Raw genomic sequence first — 25,144 nt, 5'->3', positions numbered from 1 at the left:
TACTTTGAGCATCAGAGACACTCAGTGTTTTTTATTTATTTTTTTATTTTTTTAAAGCAGGCAGAAATGACTAACGCGTGATTATAATTCTGCTTTTATACTGTTTTAAAAATATTTCAAAGAAACATATATATCATGATAATCATTATATTTGCATTAAGACATCAGTTTTTCAAAGATCCTTTCCCTAAGTTTTAAGTCTTTTCTCTAGTCATTGCAGGTGCCCAGCCAAATGAAGGATTCTATCTAAAAGCTGAAAGGTGCTGGCCTACAGGAAGAAGCTCTCATCAGGATGATTTTGAAACTTACTACTCTTTAGAAGAATTTACCTGCCCATTTCCATTAGTTGTCCTAGTGCCTACTGACCTAGACCTGGCATTGGCCAGGAGAGTTACAAGATGTACACATAGTTCTCAGTATCCACTTACCATTGTGAGACATCCCCACAGCAAGGCACTTCTGAAATCGACAGTACTGACATTTATTTCTACTTTTTTTGTGGATCCGACAGTTAAGATCACACCTATCATAAATAAGCTTCAATCGGATGGTTCTTCGGAAAAAACCCTGCAAAAGGATATGGAAAATAAACAATTTTTAAGTCTATGTGATACATGGAAGCAGCAATGTGTGGATAAAGACACTCGCTGACTTGGATGTCAGCAAAAGTGGATCTGGGCTGGAAAGATCACTCAAACAGTAAAGCCCTTGCCTTGCAAGTCTGAGGGCCTGAGATGAATCCTCAGGAGCCTTTGAAAGACTATGGGCATCCTGTGGTTTGTGCTTGTCATCCCAGGACTGGAAGGCAAAGACCAGAGGAACACTGAGGCTCATTGACTAGCCAGTTTGAGCTCCAGGCCAGTGGGAGACCCTTGTCTTGAATATGGTTGGCAGTGTTCATGAGGATGACTCAGACATTGCCTTCCATCTTTTACATGCATGCACACATACACATGCAACTGCACTATACAAATATACCTGTTCACATATATAAACTTCTCCGTACACACACATAAAACACAAGGTGTGTTTGTGACACAGTTCCACCATGGAGGCCTTGCATAAATGACTCTCTGTGGTTCATTGGTCCTTTCGGTAAACCAAAGTACAGAAGGATCCTCTGGGGTTCTTTTTCACCTCTTAGACACCGAGCATATCCCACTGAAGTCATGCAGTGTACCTTGGCTTTACATTTGGTTTTCAGCATGCTCTAAGAAGTGCTCTGGATTTAATGTAATGCAAATAAAATACCATGTAATCAGTCCAGTCTCTCAGCAAATGATTCCAGCAGTGTGCCCCAGCCTTCACAATTGTGCTAAGCAGCTTGGCAAAGTTATAGTCATTTCCTTCTAAAGCATGATTGGGGCCAATAAAAATCCACATGTGAATAACTTTTTGGAATTCTCCATGTTGCAATTTCCTGCAGGATTTGTTTTATTTTTTATGTAGTTGAAAGAATACATCACCATTGTAGCTTGCAAGCAGAAAGAGATAGCAGGAAATAATATGAGAAGCAATTGGGAAATCCTCAGAATATCTGCTACCTCAAAATGCAAATGCGTCCTTCTGGGACTAACAGAGTGCTCATCTGAATTTGCTACATATGTTGGATAGACCTGCAGGAAATTTAATTGGAGGTATCTTCCAGCTCCATTGTACGTGTTGTGTATTTGTGTATGTGTGTGTCCACAGTTATCTTTTATTTCTTATTATGTTAATCTTCATGAAACTCACTTATCTCAAACACATCTGGTCCTGTTAGGTATAAAAAAAATCGAAATTGGGTCAGCAAGATGTCTTCATAAGTAAAAAGCCATGTAAACCTAACAACTTAAGGTTGATCCCTAGAGTCCATTTTGGAAGAATCAAATGGACTCTTCTAGGCTGCCCTCTGACCTTACATGAGTACTGTGGCACATGTGCGTGCTCACACTTGAATATCATACACAGAAAATAGTATAAATAAATAAAAATAAAATTTAATTAAAAAATAAGACCACACACAATCAATATTGGCTTTGCTTTAGCATGTATCTTAACTTTCTTTAGAATCATCCTCCCTGGAGCTTCGTGCATATATCACCAATGAGCTACCTCCCTGACTTGAGTACTAGACAAATAGGCATGCTCTACTGCTTGCTTGATATCCCTACTGGAAAGTTCAATAGTCCTTCAACCCAGAAAGTTTAATAGTCCTGGCCCTCCCTATAAGCTCCTTTTCTTGTGGCTTTTTCCAATTGAGGTGAAGCAGTTCCATGCTCTGTTTCTCAAGCCAGAATTCATGACGTCATCTTGACTTGTTTTTTCTTGAAGTTATTCCATCTCTTTCTTTCCCTCAAGTGACTACCTCTTTCTTCAATACAGACTTAATATTCCATTAGCTTTAACACGTGTAAACATATTGTAAATACAAAGTAAGGTATCTTAGTCTTGGGGAAACATATAAATCCAAGTCTATAAACATGAAATCTATATTCCTTTTCACCTGTCTCCAGTATTTCCTCTAACTCCAGGCATGTGCATGGAAGGAAAAACTCTATCACTTATCTACATTCCTTCTTCTGTCCCTTTCTTGAGAAAGGGTCTCACCATATAGCCTGGCTGGCTTCAAACTTATAATATTCTTTTCTTAGTCTCCCAAGTGCTGTGGTATTAAGACAGGCTCCATTGTGATGCTTTATATACGTAACCCGAAGGTGGTAATAGTGACCAACCCAAGGCTTTGCACAAGCTACACAAGCTATTGCTGAAATACTGAGCCTTTGGATTTTTAAAGACAAGAGTCTCATTATGTAGTCCAGGATGCCCCTGAATTTGGGTTTCTCCAGCTTTGGTCTTCCAAGTTTTAGATGTGTGCCACCATGAGAAGCTGAAAAATACCTTTATACAGTATTTTTATTGAACCCATCTTTGACTGCAATGTGTTCAAGAGGACATCCATGGACTTTTCCACATGACAATATGTTGGCACTAAAAAATTTCAGGGTCTTGTGATTTTGGATTCTAGGACTAGGAACACTTAATCTGTATTTGTATGTCTGCACCCTTTGTTACAAGCCTAGAGAACATCATACTAAGTGAGGTAACCCAGACTCAAAAGGTGAATCATGGTATGCACTCACTAATAAGTGGATATTAACCTAGAAAACTGGAGTACCCAAAACATAATCTACACATCAAATGAGGTACAAGAAGAAAGGAGAGACTCAGTTCTGGAAAGACTCAGTGAAGCAGTATTCAGCAAAACCAGAACAGGGAAGTGGGAAGGGGTGGGTGGGAGGACAGGGGGAGAGAAGGGGGCTTACGGGACTTTCAGGGAGTGGGGGGGCTAGAAATGGGGAAATCATTTGAAATGTAAATAAAAAATATATCGAATAAAAAAAATTTTAAACAACCCCCCCCCCCCAAAAAAAACCAAACAAGTCTTGGTAACGTCTTCCCTTCTCAATCAGCTTTACCCTTCATCTGATGTTGTCTTCCTGTCCCTGCATGTGCCCCACTTTTGGAACTCCTTGAGTCCTTACTCTTTATTTTTTTTCTAGTAGTACTTGTGACTTTACAACAGATCCTAGAAATTACCTACCTAAGTGTCTAAATGCTCAGCACAAATGTCTAAGTGCTTGTTTTTTGTCCCGTTCTCACTTCTCACTTAAAATTGTGACTCTCACGGGGTAGAGTTGTCTCTTCCACTGGACACAGCCAGAGTGTACAACAAAACTTCATTAAAATCTCACATGTGATTCAGTCTCCTTCTGATCACTCTCTAAGTTTGCTACAGTTTATTAATCTACTCATGTGGTGACAGCTGTTTGAATTACTGGTGTCTGTTACTGAGTGAGTTTACGGAAGCATTACTATAAAGTTGTGCTTACTTTTTTGAGATAAGGTCTTGCTATGTAGCCTAGGCTGGCCTCAGACTTGTAGTAATCTTCTGGCCTCAACCATCTGAATACTAGAATTACAGGCATGTAGCATCATGCTCAGCTCAATGTATACGCTTAATTTATATATATGGAAGGGTTAGCCTTGCCAGAATTTTTGTATTATATGGTACACAAATAATATATTTTATAAGATAATCAAGATTATTTTCAAAAATGACCTGATGGGTTTATAGTCCTCTAAACTGTTATAAAATTTGAATGTCTCACCACTGCTTGGTGACTTCAGATTTCCTTGTTTGTTCTCTTCCTCGGCCTCCCTCATACCTGTGACGATAGGTACATGACACAATGCCCAACTGTCAGGCTTTGTTGAGAATCTATTATATGTAAAATGTAAGTGTGATCTCAACATATAGCTCCCTGGCTTCTCTTTTCTATGTAATGGGACATCTTGTCTAAAATGGACACTAGGCATTCTTCATAGGTTCTTGGATGCTTACTTGATGTCTCTCACATGTGTTGTGAGCATCTTTTCCTCTCTGGCTTTATACTGAAATGCATTTTTCAATGATTTTTAAAAACCTGTAAACATTTCTGTTCTTGAACAATGCCAGGCACACTCTCCAACACTTTGAATCTGGTTGTGTTTGTGCAGTCATTCTTGCTGTGATATGTCTCTTGTCAACTGATTTTGATGGTAATCGTTCTATCTCACTGGATGCTTGTATACATTCTTTCTCCCTAGCAGCACTGTGTTGTCTTATTATAGTGTGTGTAGGCACAGATTTTATTTTATTTGTTTCCTTGATTGTTTTCTGAATCTCTTGTTTATCAGTTTTGGGACTCCAATTAGATAAATGTTACGTTATTTCTTGTTTAAGCCTTTTTGTTTCTGAACTTCTCTTTTGTGCTGTCCATGTTCCTGTTCTTGTTCCTATTTGTTTATAAATATTGACTGTATATAGTGGGGGGGGGGCAGTGGTGGCACACACCTTTAATCCCAGCATTTGGAAGGGAGAGGCCAGAAGATTTCTGAGTTTGAGGTCAGTCTGGTCTACAGAGTGAGTTCCAGGACAGTCAACAGCCAAGGCTACACAGAAAAACCCTGTCGTGGAAAAACCAAAACCAAAACCAAAACCAACCCCCCCAAAAAAAGACTGTGTATGTAAAAATCAGAACACCAATCAAACAAGACCACATAAAAACCAAATTATACTGATAAAAGTAAAAACAAGCATTCCTTACTAATATTTATTAGTGAGACTAGTAAGGACTTTTCGGAATTCACTCTGAATTTTTTGTTTGTTTATTTGTTTTTGAGACAGGGTTTCTCTGTGTAGCCCTGGCTGTCCTGGAACTCACTCTGTAGACCAGGCTGGCCTTGAACTCAGAAATCTGCCTGCCTCTGCCTCCCAAGTGCTGGGATTAAAGGTGTGCACCACCACTGCTTGGCTTACTCTGATATTGATTAGTGCAAAGCATAACTTTTAAAAACTCTCAACAATACTACCAGCTCTGAGAATTTAATGAGCCTTCAAAATTAACCAATCCAGGATGAACACTGCTATTCTTGGCGACTTATATGCTATGTTTCCCTATTGGTCAAGTACACCATTTGAGCTTTCCATTGGCTCTTTCATTGTGATAATTATATATTTAACTTTTAGACGTTTCACGTGACCTGGTTTTTAAGCTTGGGCATTCCTGAGGGGTCTGTGTGGCTGGTTCCTTGCTTGCTTCCCACCGCTCCTTTTAAAACAAGTCTTACAGGTCTGTTCTACACCCTGTACCAGGCCATCCTGATACCTGCTTTTGGGAGATGGGGAGAGGATATCAGTACCAGTTTTGATTTTTCCTAATACATGTTACAGAATTATTGCTTTATCATGCAGCTTCTGATGTTTTATTTTAAAGTTTTCTTTTGACCATAAACTGTGGAACCTACAAAGTCTAAGTAGGGAATTCTTTTCTTCAAAGAGAAATTGAAGATGCTTGTTCTGGAAGTCTAGACATGGCTATGACATTCCTGATGCCTTTGAGAATCCTGGCTCCACGTGAAAGCCCAACTCGGCTCTTCTCCTGATGGCTCCAAGCATGGCAGCACAGCACCTTCTCAGTTCTGTGGGCATCTCCCCAGGAAAGTCCTGCCAGGGAGTCTTTGTTTTGTCTTTGATGTTTTGGAATTCTGTTACTCCTTTCAAGATCAGAGATCAGCAGTATCCTAAAGAATAGGTCTTATATAGAACCTGATGTAATTGAAACCCTTTACCTCTCAAAAGGTCCCAAGGTCTATGGCTGTGCCAATGCTGGTGATTAGCAGTAAGTTAACTTGCAATGCCTACTCCATGCTGATGAGAAATTTTGATTGCCATAATAATAAAAAAATTAGCTTAATTCCTATGATATATACCCAAAATACATCATTTTTGGAAGATTTGGCACCTTTCAATTCTAAAGAGTCATCATCCTGACTATCATTTTTTTTTTTTTTGTATAGAATAGAGTTTATTTAGGGCAGAGGATGGGAGTTAATGGGGTAGTGGAGGCAGAGAAAGGCAGAGAGAGAGAGAGAGAATAGACAAGTGGAGGCCAGCCATGATCATGTGGAGAGAGGGGGGAGGGGAGGAGAACCCAAGAGGACAGAGAGGTGAGAGTGCTAAGAGGTAAGAGAGGTAAGAGCTTAACTATCATTTATGGATTTAATACAGATTTTTTTTTTTGAGACAAGGTCTCATTGTATAATGCTAGCTGGTCTTGTACTCACAGAGATGTGCCTGCTTCTGCTTCCTAAGTGCTGGGACTAATAGTGTATGGCGCTTTGCCCAACCCTCCATACAAATTCTTAATATGAAATATACAGAATATATACACAAGAACTTGCTTTTACTGTTATTCCCCTCCAATTTTATGATAAGTAATTTTTTCATGTCATTCAATTTTTTTCAAGAGGAAGACACAAGAATATCACTGGGTGTTTTTTTGTTAATTTATTTACTAACTCTACCAGTACTCTATTATTTTAGGGTCTATAAAACAATGAGTATTTTACATATGAGTTTTTTATTTTGCTTATTCTTTTAACAGTCAACTCTTTGGATTATTGTGCAGTGAAAGTGTAATGAAGTTTGTAGTTTACTGTTTCAGAAGTCTATACATTGACTTCAATGTCTTTCTATTTGCCTTTAAGAAAATGATTCTTTCTTTTGTTTATGTATTTTTAGAGTGTTTTTCAAGTTTCTCTTTAATTTTTTTTATTTTTTTAACTATTATTATTATTGTTGTTGTTATTTGGGGGGGTACTTGTGTGCCATGGTCTGTGTGTAGGTTAGATAGCAAGTCTGTGGAACTGATTTTCTCTTTCCACCTTTAAGTATGTTCTAGGTATGTACCTCAGATGATCAGGTTCACTTTTACCTGTTGATGGTCCAAGTATTTCATTTTTTCCCCTTTATTTTTATTTTAGGAGTATGGGTATTTTGCTCTCTGTGATGCAGTGCCCACAGAGTCCAGAAGAGGGCATCAGATCCCTGGAACCGTGGTTCTAAAAGGCTGTGTGCTACCATGTGGGTGCTGGGAATTGAGCCTGAGTCTTCAGGAAGAACAGCTAGATCTGTTAACTACTGTGTCATCTCTTCAGCTCCACAGTTCTTTAATTTTTACAAAATTTCATGTACAATAAGGTGAGTCTTTAGCATGGTATTGATTTTACCATGAGATTGAAAGTTATGTGCTGGGATTGCATGCAGCCTTCTCATGAAGTAGTTTAGCCCATAGGAGCTGAGTTACTGAGCTGACCTAGGCAGGCAAGAATGTATTTGAACCATTTACTCATAGATAGCATATGACCCAACACAGAAGTAGAAGAAGGATGTGTTGAACTGTAGTGCAGATTGTATTCACTCAGAGCTTTAGATAAATCTTAGTTCAAATTGATCTTTTAGAAAAGATTACAAAATATGATTGCTCTGTTTTGAGTGTGTCTCTCCAATGTTCAAGTGTTAAGTTTTAATCTTTATGTGAAGTGGAAGAGGATGGAAACTTAATCTGACTGTTGGAGGCTAGAGGTGGAGCCTTTGGACAGTGATTAAGATTAGATAAGGCCATTAGGGTGGAGTCCCTGTGATTGAATTCTAATTACTTCATAAGAGGAAGAGAGACCAACACACACACCACACACACACACACACACACACACACACACACACAATCCTGCTTCCCGTCTCTCAACATTTGTAGTCCTACACTACTTTAAAATTCTCCATCAAGAAAGGAATTATCAGTTGCTAACTCTCAACCTGGGGCCAGAACTACGAGCCAAATAAATCTCTTCTTTATAAGTATGAAGCCTCAGGCATTTCATTTCTTTAATAAAGGGGCCTAAAACACTGGTGACTCGAGACAACCAAAACAAAAGGTGTATTTACAAGCAGCAAGCAAAAGTTCTTTTTAGCTCTAAGTCACATATAAGCTCTTAGTAACAAGATGTTTTATTTTGGGTAAGACCACAAGACACCAAGAACGTGTCACTATTTCATTGTAATCAACTCCAGTATGTTTACTCTTCTCTGTTTGCCTTTTGACAGGAATCACAAATGGGAGCTCCCCCCACTGGCATCTCATAACAGCTGTCTTACAAAATATCCTTTTTGATCTATAAATGAGTCCACAAGCTTTATGGTCAAATGAAGTTTAATTATGGGACTATCCCATATTCTATGGAAATGGCGAACATTAAATTGCCAAGGTACATTTTAAACTCTGTACAGGTAAGACAAAAAACACTGGCTAACTCCTTTCTCCTTAGTTCTCATGGGTACTGGTCTTAAGCTAAGAGGACATCTTTGAGTGTGACAGCCACTGGCCTGATGTATTTGGAATGAGGCAGCAGTTTGGTGCTTAAGTTGTGTTCTTCAGGCTCCAGGACCGGAAGTAGACATCTGTAAGTGGGAACTAAACTTTTGAGTCTCAGAACTTGCTTGTAAGTTTTAATTTTCTAGGTACTCCACCAACATACAGGAAATACATTACTACGAAGTCTGAATGATCATACAGTTCATACTCATTAACCTATATGACCAGCACGACACAAACTGAATGGGTTTTTCAGATAAATATGGCTCAGAATTTATCAACTCAAAAAAGAAATGGGTAAACCTTACTCATGAAATACAATGTATGCTCTTCCTTACAGGGATCTTAGATTATTGGTTGTGCATAATGATTGACTCACAGATATTTTAATCACAGACTGATTTCTTTTCATTGTTTTTGTTTTTTGAAACAAGGTCTCTTGCCATCCCTCTGCCTCCACCTCCTGTGAGTGGGGATTACAGGCATGTGCTGTCATGCCAGGCTCATGAATGGGCTTTGGTGTTTTAAATGAAAGCATCTCTTGCCAGGAGTGTTCCAAGGACTCGTTTTGAAATTCAAACCTTAGAGATATATAAGACCTTGGCTGCCAACCTAATCAAATTATTTTCTTCATAAGGTGACTGAGGGCTGAAGTGTTTATGTGACTGGAAGGCTATGCCTGAGAAAGTGGCAGGGGCAGCTCTGGTTTGTATCTTTTGCCATATTAGATTACTTTTAGACTAAAAGGACCTTACAAATCCCACTAAATTTCATTGCTTTGTAGATGAGAAAATGTTTGTAGAATGTGGTTAAATAATTTTACACCACACACACACACACACACACACACACACACACACACGCACGCACATCTGCTGAGGGTTATGAATTTCATAAAAATTAGTTTTCCTTTATTGGTCTGTCATCCATCTAGAGCCCAAAAGTCCTAACTCATGCCTACCTGGTGTGCGTCATCTTTATTTTACAGAAAAACCTTGAGTGAAGCGGTAGTTGTTTCATTTATCTATGTTTTATTTTGTTTGAGACAGGGCTGTCTTGAAACTCACTATGGAGAGCACACTTCCAGAACTCCCAGAGATGGTCCTGTATCTGTTCCTGTGTGCTAATAGTAAAGGCGTACGCCACCACACCTTCCAGTATTTATATGGTAAATACTGATAAACAATGAATTCCATGGCTTCCAGTACATGATAAGTTACATGCTATCTTATTTCTGAGTGTGTTAAAGTTATTTTAAAACTATATATAGAAATGAATATATTAATGTATTTTTCTTATAACTGGGACAGCATATTCCTAAGTTTCCAAAATACTCTTTTCCATGAGGGAGGAGCTCAGTTGCTGCTTTTTGCCCTTCCATTACACAAAGCTTAGTATGGTGCTGGACTAAGGGAACAGCGCTAACTTAGGGCTTGGTAGGGACAAACCTCACTAACCCATAATTCTGTTTTTCCTTTTGCAGTCCTGGGGAATAAATAAAGCCCCTATCCAAGTGATCCCATGCCTCTTATTCACAATTTCTATGGCGCTAATATAGAAATATGCTTACTATTACAGCATTAGTCTATGGGTCAAGTGATGTATATACATATACAATCTATCAAGCCTTACTTCCTTAAGAGATCATATAGCATGATGAAAATCATGTTAGAGAAATGAGAACATTTAGCTCCTAGTTCTGGCTCATCACTCACTGTCTTTCTGGGATACCTTGGATAAGTCTTTTAAAAAAAACAAACCCTGCAAGGTTCACTGAGATGCCTGAAAGGATCATTTCGGAGAAGGGGAAGTGGAGAGAGAGAGTAACTCTGCTTTTATTAGCTTTTCAAATGTTATATTACTTGAAGAATGAGTTCTGCCAACCCCTCCCCAACTTTATCTTAATTTCTTAGAGTGAGTTTATAACAGGAAATGGAATGGGCAAAATTGCAGAAAATTCTAGGATGATTTTTTAAATTTTCTTTTACCTTGCATCCTTCGCAAGCATGAACTCCATAGTGGAAGCCTGATGCTTTATCCCCACAGACTCGGCACTCAATGGCCATGAGGGAGTTGGAAGGCTCTTCATGAGGCCTGTTGTAGAGCTGGGTCTTTTCAGAATAATAAGGCGGAGATGCAGGTTCTACTTTGATCGCACCTGTGCATGGGAAAATTTGAGAAGATGGTTATCTCATGACAAACAATCTTAAAAAGGCACCGTGGCTTTCCATGGTGGCCTTCTTATTTTTATGCCATAACTTTACTGTCTCAGGAATGGTGCTGGGGAACAAGAAGAAACGTTGGTGCTCAGATGGGAAAAGTAAGACTTTATCATCTCAGGCAAGTCACAACACCCCAGAGCCTCACCTGCACAAATAAAGCAGGAAGGGAATTAAAAGCAAGGGAATTAAGTGCGCCCCCACCCCTACTCCCCACTGCTTCCCACAGACATAGCACAGGGTTTGAAAAGGTGCAACTTATTTGGCAAGAGAATGGGCTGCATCTGGCAATCATTCTGCGATCATGGATTTTACTGAAAAGGCACATTTTAGAAGTAGTTTTAAACTTTTTTTGCAAAAGAAATACAGAAGGAACATGGGCAAGAAAATGCCATGGTGAGCCCAGCCTGAGGTGCCAGGTTATCAACAGGGCTGAGTCAAGAGGTGGTTTGTAAAGTGATCTTTGATAGAGAGCAGGAGCAACCCTTTGTAAAGCAAGCACTGCCTTTGCCTGTGGCTCAGACCTATTGAATTTCCATATTAGGCTCTAACCCAGAACCACACAGATAAATACAACCGCGTATACTTTCTATCTAAAGAAAACAACTAGAAATTACAGGAAGTTCTTACTTATTATCAAGTAATGGTTGCCAGTGACACAGGGGTAACTCTGGAAAACCAGCACATCAGCCCACAAGATAAAAATCAAGGAAACAGCACCGCAGAAATGATAGTTTATCTTGAAAAGTTCAGTTCTGGTTTTTCTTGAGGCTGATGTTTGATGTTAATTTACTTAATGTCATGATGATCTGTCAATCAGCCACAATGTTAAAATGTAAGTTATGCCCCAAACTAGGGTTTGAGGTAAATTTTACAAATTACAGATTAGAAAGAAAACCTAACTGTAATAGTAACTTAGCGATGATGAGTCATATAAGTTGACCTACAACTGTGACTTACTAATAAAAGGCTGGGAGAATTTAAAGTTTACACAATGGATTCTCAGCCCAAGACAAAACCGGCAATGTAATCATTCCAGAAAATGTTCCAAAGATGGAAACAAGAAAGAAAGGAGAAGAAAGGTGTGTGTGTCGGGGGAAGGTTGGGAACATTGGAGGGAGAAGAAGAAAGGGAGGGGGAGGTTGGGAACATTGTTGGGCTGTCTTCTTTTTGGCCTATCACAGACATCTAGAACTTCAAGCATAGTAGATAAACAACTGAGTAAAGATGCCTTCTCTTCAGAGTGCTAATCTTATGAGCACTTATTCAAGGGTTATTAAAAAACTAATTCCAATTCTAGTAGTTTGAAAAGTGAACATACTTTGGTATTCTTGGAGCTTCAGATCATATTTGTAATCAGCAACCATTGGGTCAGCTCTTGTGAATGGAATGTCTTCATAGTGTGGAGCAGAAATGCTGGAGAAATCAACCGTGGTAAAGGGCTTGATGTCAAAGGAATGGGAGTGGTCTTCCATCACAGAGAGGTCCACAGAGCTGATTCCGAAGTTGGTGGGCCAGAATGGCATCTCTGTGTCAACCATGGTAATTTCTGAAATGGAAAAAAAGAGAACAGGATATGAGTCAAGTTCTGGAGGGGAGAGAAGTTCTCAAAGACATATAGAGAGGGAACTGAATGAGTTTAACAAAGCATTTCACTCAGACTTCCCTATGAGGGATGAGTGCATTACTACCTTTCTAGCACCATCCAGGTAAGAAGAAAGTCAGGCTTTACCTGAGTTTCTGTGTTGAGAGAACTTAAGATTTGCTCCCTTAGCAAATTTCAAATATATGTTACAGTATTCCTAACTATAATCATCTTGCTGTTTATCAGGACTCTAGAGCCTGAGGGAAACTCTGGCCTGTCTTCCCAATTCCTCTATGCCTAGTCCTTGGCAAATAGCAAGACTGTGTGGCATTTGGTTTCCTGAGTCTAGTTTGTTTCCCTTAGTACAATGTTGCTTTGGGTCATCTATATTGTTACAAGGAACAGAATTCTCTTCTTTTTAAAGGCCATAGAGTACTGTATGTATGTATGTATGTATGTATGTATGTATACATACATACACATGTGTGTGCATTCTGCATATGTGTGTATATTATGCCATGGAGGTTTTTTGTTTATTTTTACTTGTTAGTGTGTGTACATATGCTTGTGCATACATGTGCATTTTGCATGTGTGTGTCTATACACATCACTGAGCTTTTTGTTTACTTTTACTTGTTTATGTGTCTTAGATTCTTATGTTGATTTCTTGTCTTGGCTATAGAGAATAGTGTCAAAATAAACACGGGAGCATAGAAATCTTGACATAGTAATTTTAGTTCCCTGGACATATTCCTAGCCATGGGGCTGCTGCTAATCACATGGAAATTCTACTTTTTTGATTTTTTGGGAATCTCCACTTGTTTTTTATGGTGGCTGCACAGTATATAGTATGCATCACTAAAAATGTTTCTGCTGCTTCATTTCCTGTACTAACCATTCTAACAGATGTGGGACAGTATATTTTTATTGTAGTTTTGATTTTGTTTTCTCTGGGCATTAGTGATATTGAACTTTTTTTTTCATGCACCTTTTCACCATTTCTATGTTTTCTTTTTAGAAATAGCTATGAATAGCCTTTGTGGTGCATTGTTTGGACTGAGATCTTAGATGTTTTGTTACTGATTTGCATTCTTCTTGTGTGTGTATTAATTTGTGTGTGTTTGCATGTGTGCGCACTGACAGGTACATATGTGCCTGTGCATATGGAAGTGTTATCCTCAGGAACATCCTTCACACCCTTTGAGATGGTGTTTCTTGTGTCCTAAAGTTAGTTCACCAGTTAGGTTAGAATGACTTGTGGCAAGCTCCAGAGATCTTCCTTCTCCACCTTCAGTGCTGGGATTACAAGTGTGTGCTACTATGCCTAGTATTTTTATATGGCTTCTGGATACTGAACTCACTTTCTCATGCTTATAAGCATCTAACTGGCTGAGCTATCCTCCCAGCCCTGTGCATTTCTCTCTCCCTCTCCCTGTCCCTCTTCCCCCCTCCCCCTCCCCCCTCTCTCTGACTTCCTTCACTCCCTCCTTCCCTTGCTCCTTTTTTGCCTCTGGTTATTAGATGCTTGCATTAAAAATGTGTGCCACCATGGCTGGTTCTTCTTTTAAAATATATTTTTATTTTATGTATATGAGTGTTTGCCAACATGTATGCATATATGCCAACAGAGCATATATGTATGGCATGCTTGGTGCCAACAGAGGCCAGAAGAATATGTCACATTCCCTGAAACTGCAGTGACTGACAGTTATAAACTGCCATTTAGTTGCTAGGAACTGAACCAGGGACCTCTGGAAGAGCAGCAAGTGTCCATTTTTCTAAGTATGATTTGCTACCATAGTAAGTAAAACAAAACTCTGACCTATTTAGGTCCCAAGTACTGAATATCAACTGTGAGTCACTGGTGAGTATAGACTATAAATTTTTATGCAATTATAAGTCTGATTTGGCTTACTTGAAATGAGTTCACTATTCAAAGTAGTGCCTAGAAAAGCAATCACTACTCTAAATGCTACAGAGCTGTGTCAATTCAGCATTGTTAACCCTGGTGACAAAGAAATGAACTCATAAATTTTATCTTAGTTCTAGTCATATTAGCACCATTTGACAAACGTTTGACTCACAGTAAATGCTCATTAAATATTTATCTATTAAATATTAAATGAACTGATGACTGGAGGAAATGACTGAACTTTTAGCAGAGGGGGCAGGGAAGGAGAGAAACAAAAAGACCCACAGAGTGCCTTCCATGTACCAGACACATGTACCTTGTATTCCACATATGCTGAGGTATCTTCACTTTATAGATTAAAAAGACAGGACTAGTGAGGGTTCATGTTCATGACTTGTCAAAGGTCCATGGGCTAGGTAGGTGTGGATGATTCAAACTCAAGACTGACTTAGAAACTATCCTTTCAAATAATCTCTCATTGATAAAAATGTTCTGGAAGATGGGCTCCTCTCATAGGGCTATCTGTGAATGGTTCTCTTGACTTTTCCTAGCACACAGAGAGCTAAGGCTCTCTTTTTTTCCCCTTAAAGGCTACGTGAGATGAAAGAATTCAGCTATGGTTTCCATGAGAAAACAAAGTTCTTTATAGATACAAGTAAGGATACTAGCTCTGTGGATGTGCTTCACAGCTGCAAGAGGGCTCACTAGGCAAAGTTTGGGTTCCCTTGTCAAATATCTGCAAAATAAGTACCCAAACAACCTTCAGTTATCTATGTTATGGTGTAAACAGTGCACACCAAAAAAGAAGAATGTGCATTGGTGATAACTTAGAGGACATCCTGGTCTCAGTGACATCCAGAAAGAGATCTGCATTCCTAATTAGCAGGAATACCCATCAAGCTATATCATTTGCCCCAAAATTCCTTCTCATGGATCCAGTGAGAGTCATTGCATTTACTTTGCCCCTCTCCCTAATATGTTTAATTTTCATCTCTCTATGTTCTCACTCTTTGTTATCAGTTATTTTCCCCTCAAAAGATGTCCTTTCTTATCTAGATTGTAATATTCTTAAATTTGGATGCTTCTCATGGTGTCTGTTGTGACTAATTGAGTTAAAGGTGGTGGGCATGCCTCTGTACAGATACTGAGAAGTTAAAATAAGGATGCAAAAAATACCTAGGTTGCTGTAAAAATTTGTCAACCATCATTTTATTGGTTAACTTCTTTTTCCATTTGGAGTTTGAACCCAGAGCTTTGCAAATGCTAGGCAAATATTCTACACTTTCCCAGGCCTACAGATTTTGAAACAGGGGTTCAATAAGCAGTCCAGTAAGGGAGATCTTAACTTACCTTTTCAATCTTATTTTCCATTGGTTTTTTGATGCCTGACATATCCTACTGGTCTACCTGTCTCCCATTTCTTCCTCTTGCTCTTCTTTGTAGATTCGGATTCCTGAGGTTGCTGTATCTTTTGCTATCCTTCATTTCTTTGCACCACATTTGTCCTTCTCTTTCAAAGCTAAATACTACTTTCTCTATGAAATCTTCCACAAATCTTCCTCTTTAATGCTGACATAGTTTCTGATCTTGTTAAGTATCTATAGTATTGGCATTTGCATGTTGTCTAGAATGAAGAGACACCTTATCATCCTGTTTCCCATTAGTTCTTCTGTATGGCTGTGTTCTATATGCTTGTCAATTGAGTAATATTGTTATACAGGGAAGAGTAGAATGTTTTCTCATTTGGCTAAGCAGAAAGAAGAAAATGAAGATATATTCTTGATGGTTTAGTTTTGTCAAGATGTAAGCTTCCCTAAAAAGATTAAGTTTTGGTATTATTATCCAAGACACAGTATGAAATAGAACCTGACTCTCAAATCCATATATTTAGTCTTTTTCCTTTAAGGACCATCAGGAAGATTAGAAGTAAGTTATTTTTTTCTTCTTTTGTCATACTGGCCACTGAACCTAGAGATGCCCATATAATAGGCGAATGCTTTACTACTGAGTTATAGTTTCCTAACTTTACTAAACAGGGAGGAGAAAGAAGAAAGAAAAGTATTTGCCTCTACTTCTCTAGGAAGATATATTTCTGAAATACATGCTTTTCTCCCACTTTCCCTTTCTGTATTCTGGGACACCTTGACCTCAACAGCATTACTTCATGGACATGGTTACTGGGAGGCACAGGATCCAAACATGCTTTATTTTACTTTGACTTAGAGATGGTCCAGGAAAGCTGCTTTTTATTTTGTCTCTAGAAAACATAAGCTTCTGTTGCTGCCAAGCTGTAAGTCAAGTAGGTGTTTTTTGTTACTCCATGCAATTACCCATGAAAGAGCAAATGGACAAAATATTTGCATGAACAACAGCCATTCTCAGGAGTAAGTCAGTGTCTTAACTTTCCAGATGGGTGACATGAGCCTGTTGCCTCAGGGCATATCCTTCAATTTCACAATCTTTCAAGAAAGTCTTTAGACAGATTTTGTGTGCAAGGACATAGCTCTGCTGTTTCTTTTTGACCTTCAAACTTGGCTTTCAATTCCGTTATGGTTAATGAGCAGCCTTCTCACACTACTCTAAAGTATAATGCATTTCAAACAAAAGTATAATTGATTTTATGCAAGAGTAAAGTGACTTCTCTAATTGAATAGGCTCTATTTGGAAGTATGGAAGTAGGTCAGAAAGATATCAGATTATGAAATCAAGCACCAGGACTATATGGTTTGCCTTTGGGATATTATGCTGTTATCTAGAGGAAGAAAAACTTCTACTGGGGAGGTCTGGGGTGTGACTCAGTGGTGGAGGGTTTACTTAGTCTGAGTAAAGTCCCAGGTTCAAACCCCAGTACAGGGGAAAAAAAAGGTAAGCAAAATCAAATTTATACCACAATTGTTTTTAAAAGCCTGGATATAAAGTTCAATAGAGGTGTGGGATTATAGCCCACTGGTAGCTTGCTCAGCATGTATAAAACATGCTGGGTTCAATTCCCAAAGAGAAGAAAAAACAAAACAACAAAAGGAACCCGAGCTCATGTTGCACCTCCTCAATATTTAAGCTGCTTAATATTAATAGACCTCTGAGTCTTTGGTAATGATTATACTAGATACTACACCTCAATGATCTCTTTTAATCCTTTGAACAGCTCTGTAAAGCACAAGAGTTTCTTTCTTTTATTTTCCTTTTCTTCTTTTCTGTATTATATAGGATTTTACTGTGCAGTGGTGGTTGACCTAGAACTTTGTCAGTTTCCTCCCTTTGCTTCCTGAGAGATAGGATTATAGGCACGTGCCACCATGTATTCAAAATTCTTAAAGAAGAGTAATCAAGAGCTGACTATACATCTCAGTAATAGAATACTTGTCTAATATACATGAAGCTGTGAATTCCAAGCTCAGCTCTGAAAACTTTGGGGGGGGAAAAGGCACAGATACTAAAGTAATTTGTGGACAATTATCAGGAACAGTGGGCATTGAATGCAGATGGTCTAAAGCTCTTAGGCTACACTTAACCTGAACTAAATATCTCTCTGATCTTTCAGGTCGACACTATACATCAACACATTTCAACAACTCATGCTAGGCCAGGCATGATACTGGTGAGGAATGCTAAAGAGTAACTCAGAGAAATGTATCCAGATGGGGATTGAGGCATCAATGTGGCAACATCTCATAGACTCTTAGAGCTTAGCAGCTTTGACAGAATTTTCAAGAGACACTTAAGCACTAATTTTAAATGTTTTCTTGTTTTAGGTTGATATCATAGTTCTCAGAAGTATGGCTCCCACTTGTTTACCCAGCTAGCCCTTCCTCACTGGTTTGTGTAATCACAAACCAACTAGTACAAACCAGGCATAGTACCCATTAACTTGGGAATTATATAGTTCCTCTCCCATCTGTGAGATGACATCCAGAGATAAAAATAATCCTGAAATATTACAGGGGAGACAGCCATTTTGAAATAATTGTTATTCCCCATTTGACAGTAAAAGAAAATGGATGTAATGATCTGCTTATGAATACAGTCAGTGAGAGACTGGGCAGGTGAGAAAACATCTTTTTTATCTCTTGGACCAGCATCCTTTGAGCTGTGTGATGTCTTTTACTATATTGATATAATATGTTGAAAAAAGAGACTTTTATCCCAAGCCAGTTTTTATAGATCAAGATGTATTTGGTCTTAATTAATATATACGAGTCACATCAAATTTCAATAGTCTCATGCAAGAAACCATTTACCAGATGGCAGATTGTGACAGAATAAAACGCAGAAGAGCTCTGCAAGAATTTTCCGTGCTACAGTTTGAGTGTGAAATGTGTCCCACAGGCTCGCATGTTGAAGGACTTGGTACTCAGCTGGGATTCACTGCTTTGGAACCTTTAAGAGTAGGGCCTACCTGGACAAAGTGAGCTATTGGGGAGTGGGCCTTGAGGGTCTTAGCCCAGTCCCACTTCATCCTTCAGTCTTTTTCTGCTTCCTGTTCCTTAGAGGGGTTAGGATTTGAGGAGTCTGAGCTGGCTGCTCAAATTTCTAACAATAGTGACACCTTCTCAAACCAGGACCCACAGTAAAACTTTCTTCCTTCCAGTCATTTCTTGTTAGACATTTGGTCACAGTGAATGGAAAAGTATGCACTACACTAACAAAAATAATAAACTCCAATTAATGGGAAGGTTAAATGAATGGTTAATTCATTAGCATAAGCATTGTGGTGGCCTGAGTTTTTAATAATAAATACAGATAAATCCCATCTTATTTGTTATTTTTGCAGGTTGCTGTTCTAAGCATTAACAATAAAGGATGGAGCAGTGTTATGTCTGATGCCTGGATTCAAATTCTGCCTTGGAGGTCTTAGTTCACCATCTCTTTATAGCTATTTTCATAATCTGTAAAATAATGCTACCTCATTCTGATGAGAAATATATGTAAAACACCTAGGATACTTATGAAGGTGGAAATAAATGATAGTTGTAATTTTTTTACTATATTAGTAGCCAGAGTCCCATCGTCATGTAAAAGGTGGCTAAAAGCCTCCAACATGGCCTCTGGGGAACAGGAAGAGGAAGAAACACCAGCAGAGTCCTATTGTTCAAACAGGACTATGAGTAAAACAGATGTCCTGTTTTAAAGACCTCTGGAAAAGGAGAGGGCCTGGCTTCTCGAAGTTCCTCACTCCAGTGTTTAATTGCTCTTTTGTGGCCCGGAAAGTCTGCCTTATCTGGCACCTCCCCAACGGCATTATACATATGCTAATGATGTTCCTTTAAAAATCATTACACAGAAAAATATCAGGTAGTTAAGTAAATTTAGGAAATGCTAGGTTAGGCAAGGTTGAACATGTTGACTATAAGACTTAAACACATGATTCACACTCAGGGAAAGGAGAATGTGAAGTATGACAGCTTAATATTTGAAGGAGAAACCACAATATACCGATGTTGAAGTCTGTAAATGTTCCTTTTAAAGTTATTACAATGTAACCATGGACAGCTGACTTAACTCTAAATTACTCGAAACTCCGCTGTGAAGGTGAGTGGAGAAGTGTATTTGGGAAAGGGGATGAAGTAGTAAAAGGGTTGAATGCTTATGTTCTATGGCTAGAGATTAACAGATGGTGAACATACTAGAAAACGTTGCAGCTAAGCATGTGATTCTTAAGACATGGAGGTGAGTGCCAGAAGAGAGCTCTGGGTAAACCATCAGTACCGTTAAAAGGGAATTATTGTGGCACTGAGGCACTCTACCTTTTTTTTTTTTTAAATAAAGTCTTTATACTGTCTGACTTTTAAAAGATGATTATTCATTTGATTATATTAAAAATTAAGTTGAATATACTTTGTTTTTAACTCTATCACTGAACTATACCCCAACTTCAATACCTTTTAACTATAATATTTTTCAATGAATTAATTTAACAAGTGGGAATAAATCTGCTCCTTGCATGCATTTTGTATTATTAAACAGTAATGATCAGGTAATAATATGGAAAAGTAGAAAAGATACACTGAAATAAAATAAAAAATATTAAACCAACAGATGCTTCTCCTTCTATTTATTTACTTTTAAAATTGTGGGTATATGTGTGTATATACATCCATGTTCACATGTATGTGTGTGTGTGTGCAGGAGCCTGTGCATGTGCAGAAGTGAGAGGACATTGTTGGATGTCACCCTTAGGAAAATCACCCACTATAATTTTGAGACAGGTTCTCTCACTGGATCTGTCTGTTTCTTCCTCTCTCAGTACTGGGGTTACAAATACGTGCTGGCTTTTTAGAAATATGGGTTCTGGGGATTGAATTCAGGTCATTGTTTATGTTAGGTAAGCATGTTTATCAACTGACCCAGCAACCCATACCAATTTTCTTATCTTTGATTAGTATCATGGGCCTTGGTTTTATTAAAAGAGGAAAATGACTCTGAATTTCATTCATAGAAGCATAATTTAATAATGATAGCTAAAAATTTTAATCGCTTAGATAGCAGGCATTCTATCTTATGCCCATCATTCATGTCCTTCTGTGTATATGATACATGTAACAGAGAATATGTAAGTCTGCCATTGCAACATATTTAAATTTTATTACAGTTAAAGGTATAATGTAACCCAAAGTTATGTATAATTATCACCATTTAATAACGTTAAAAATAGACTTAGGGTTAAGTAAATTGCAGAACATTACACAATTAATTGATATTACTGCAAGAATTTAAACTCAGTAGTGGCTTCTCTGACTATAGAAAGGTTTAGAAATAAATTCTGTCTTGTTCCTTTTGTTTATCCAATACAAGAAAACATATTTTCATCCTGCTGCCTACTTTGGACTATTAAAAACCATACCCAGTGTTTCTCTGGTCTGATTTGGCAGAAGGTAAAGCATCTAATATATATCTTTATATGCACATTTTTTTTTATAATAAGCCAAAAGGCTTATTATAAATGCTTGAATTCAGATCAACAAAGCCTCAGAGAAGCTGTAGCCTTAGCCTCAGCCTTTAGAAGGAAAAGCACACTCATACTTTATTTCTGGAAATTCAGTTTTTCTTGTACTGGCCACATGTTTAGGTGTCTTGTTGTGAGGTATGGGGAGAAAGAGAAGATGACTGGATCATATTGACCGTCTCTTTTGCTTCCTGACCCACAGACTCATATCCTTTCCCACTGTAGTCTTCCTAGCTCAAGCATAGTTTATGGTTCTTCTGTTAATCTTTCCTATGTTTCCAAAGAGAGATTCTAGAAATAATCTAACTGTAACTAAGGGTAGCTGCTAATAGTTAGTGTAGTTGAATTAAAGTTATTACTTTATCCAGTATACATTGGTGCAAAGTCAAGTTGTGCTTATCCAAAAATGAATGAAAGCCCACTATTATAGGTTCAGAGACAATAAAAAGATACTAAATAGGATGGGGTGTATCTCAGGGGGAGAGGATATTGGTATGTGCAAGGCCTTGGCTTAATCTTTAACACACATGCACAACACACAACACAATAACACACACATATAGTTTATAAAGGGTATATTATAAAGAATTCTATGCTACAGAGTCAATAATCTAGATTAAGTGAGCTTCTTCCTTGGGCCTGTTCCTCAAAACAGTCTTCCAAAATGTATCCAAAAAGAAACAAACAATTAAACAGGCCTATATCTGTTTAAAAAATTGATTAAGTAATTAATAACCATATAAAATTGGACAAGGTGCATTTACTGGTCAGTTCTACCAGTCATTCAAGGCAGAAATTATACCAGTTCTTTGCCAGTAGAAACAGATATAATAATTCCTGATGAGAGGAGTTGGGGAAGAAGTGGGGGTAAGCAAAATCTAGATACAATGTATGGAATTTGCTAAGAGTTAATAAAATATTATAAAGGTAAAAATGATCCTTGGCTATGAGGCCAGAATTATCAAAACAAGATAAAGCCATTTCAGGGATAAAGCCCTGTAAGTGAACTTGGCCATTAATACAGATACAAATATCCATTATAGATATTTAGAAATTGAATCTAACAATGTATGAGAACTATACATAGAGGGTGTAGTGTCACATGCTTTTGTTGTTGTTGTTGTTGTCGTCATTGTTGTTTTTCAAGACAGGGTTTCTCTGTATAGCTAGCCCTGGCTAGTTCTGGAACTCACTCTGTAGACCAGGCTGGCCTCAAACTCAGAAATCAGACTGCCTCTGCCTCCCAGGTGCTGGGATTAAAGGTGTGTACCACCACTGCCTTGTGTGTCACATGCTTTTGATCCTAGCACTTGGGAGGCAGATCTCTGAGTTTGAGGCCAGTGTGGTCTACATAGAGAGTTCTAGGATATCCCGGGCTGCACAGACAGATCCTCAAACAAACAAACAATCAAACAAGCAAACAAAAATCTTATACAGTATTTATCCCAACTATGCATAAAACTTTTCATTGATAACAAAGAAAAACACCTAGGTGAGTGTGGTGGTGACTTCTTTAGGTACAGTAAAAAGGTATGATGAATGAAATATAAACTGACCTTTATTAAAATTTAATTTGTCTTTTCTGCCCAAAACTATTTCAATTAAATATTTGTAAAAAACACGCATTTGATGCTGGGTGTGGTGGTGCACACTTTTAAACCTAGCACTCAGGAGACAGAAGCAGATGGATCTCTGTGAATTCGAGGTCATTTTGGTTTTCAGAGCGAGTTCAGGACAGCCAGGGTTCTGTTACACAGAGAAACCCTTTCTCAACAACAACAACAACAATAGCAACCACCACCACCACCACCACCACCACAACCACCACAACCACCACCACCACCACTACCACCACCACCACCACCACAAAACATAAACAAAACCACAAACCAAAAAACAAAACACAAACAAAACCATCATCTGATAAAGGTTTTCTTCAAAATACACAAAAACCTCTTTTTTTAAAATCTTGTTAACTTTTTAAAATTAATTAATTACTTTATTTTTTACACTCCATATTTTATTTATGAAATCCCCCATCCACCCTCTGACAACTTGATATAAAAATAGGACAAAGACTTGAGCAAGAAGATAAGATCTTCAACCCCATAAATCATTAGAAAACCTTCAAACCCTGACGACACCAGAAGCTGGTGAGGCTGTAGAGTGACAGGAATATTCCTTCATTACCCGGAGGACTGTGACAGGGTCTGTGACTTTGGAAGAGTGTAGCAGTTCTTATAAAACAAAACATGGTCCTCCCACACAATCCAGTGGCCACATTCCAAACTGACTGAAAACTTAGGTCCACACAAAAAAACTGCACACAGATGCTTATTACAGTTCTGTGGTTGCCAATATTTGGAAGATACCAAGGAATCCTTCAGCAGATGAATGGATAAGCTGTAATACAGCTGGACAATAAAATACTTAGTTCTGAAATGAATGCATTATCAAACCATGAAAGACCAAGGAGAAAGCTTATATCACTTAGGGAAGCTAATCCAAAAGGGATATATAGTATATAATTTTATAATTCCAACTATATACCAGTCTACAAAAGATAAAAATCATGCATACTTAAAAAAGATTTATTTAAATAATTTTATGTGTATCTGTGTGCAGCACCTGGGTTTGCAATATATATATATATATATGTATGTATATGATGTATATGTATATAGTGTGTGTGTGTGTGTGTGTGTGTGTGTGTGTGTATGGGCGTGCGCATGCATGCATGTGCCCTCAGAGTCCAGAAAGAAGTGTTGGAAGTACAGGAGACCAGCTTGGTTTTAATGAGTCAACAAGCTGACTATTATGTATTAGCTATTTTGTTCTTTTTTTTTTCTAGGAATAGAGACTAAAACATGGGTTCTTTCTCAGTGATTACATACTTTGGCTTAGGGAATACTCCAAAACAGAAAATAAGAACAGGCTGTCTCTATTAAGTGCTAAATTACATGGTCAAGATTATCAGTGTCAGAGGGTTTTACTCTCATTTGACTGTTATTAATGACAACTGCTTTTTTGTTGTTGTTTTTTTTTGTTTTTTTGTTTTTTTTTTTTTTTTGTTTTTTTAACCAAGTTTTGTTCTGGGTCACAGAGGACACAAGTGAATGAGTGACCTGACCAAGATCTCTCTGCCTCTTTGGTACCAAAGATCTAAAGGATGAAGACAACTACAAGCTATAAATACAACCAATCAGTAAGCTATACAGTTTAGAAGAAAATGACAAGTGCTTTTGAAATGGGAAACTGGAGAACAGAAGAAGAGAAAGAGTGGAAAAGGTTGTTCTTACTGGAAGGTAAGATCTGAGCAGAGTCAAGGGACCAAGGGATATGTCAGGGATATGTCAGAAGAGTGCTCATGGATGAATAGGAGCTGGGAAAGAGACTCTGGGCAGGTCTATGCATGGAGTGTCGGGGCACTAGAAAGAATGCCAGTGATGATACAGCAGAGTCAAGACATGGACAGGGGAAGAAGGGAACTGTAGAACTCCCCTGGGGTGGGGTAGGCATTACAGGCTTAATTTGGGTTGTTGTTCATTGCCTGTGAGTTCAAAAATCACTAAAGGGTGTTGAGCTAGGGAAGTCCTGACTTTTTTTTTTTAACTTTTGGAGGTTTTTTTTTTAATTCGATATATTTTTTATTTACATTTCAAATGATTTCCTCTTTTTTGGCCCCCCCACTCCCCGAAAGTCCCATAAGCCCTCTTCCCTCCCCCTGTTCTCCCATCCACCCCTTCCCAC

The 25,144-nt window shown here is 38.2% G+C and overlaps 1 protein-coding gene across 7 annotated transcripts in view; it reads right to left on the bottom strand.

Moving 5' to 3' along the window:
- The window catches only part of Pparg (peroxisome proliferator activated receptor gamma), a 132,355-nt gene that overhangs the window by 38,504 nt on the left and 68,707 nt on the right, over nucleotides 1-25,144 (bottom strand). For 6 of the 7 annotated variants that reach the window (XM_052174594.1, XM_052174589.1, XM_052174592.1 and 3 more), the window contains 3 exons: nucleotides 12,276-12,503; nucleotides 10,724-10,893; nucleotides 429-567 (listed from right to left, as the gene is read on the bottom strand). In XM_052174594.1, coding sequence (XP_052030554.1) covers nucleotides 429-567; nucleotides 10,724-10,893; nucleotides 12,276-12,495 — 529 coding nt within the window. In that variant the 5' untranslated portion in view covers nucleotides 12,496-12,503. Of the gene's footprint in view, nucleotides 1-428; nucleotides 568-10,723; nucleotides 10,894-12,275; nucleotides 12,504-25,144 lie in introns of those variants that run through there. The other variant, XM_052174595.1, reaches the window with a different exon arrangement.

Source organism: Apodemus sylvaticus, chromosome 2 (assembly GCF_947179515.1).
Source record: "Apodemus sylvaticus chromosome 2, mApoSyl1.1, whole genome shotgun sequence".
In the NCBI taxonomy this organism is placed as follows: Eukaryota; Metazoa; Chordata; class Mammalia; order Rodentia; family Muridae; genus Apodemus; species Apodemus sylvaticus.
Note: the sequence above shows the minus strand (reverse complement) of the source record. Positions and strands in the feature narration are given on the sequence as shown.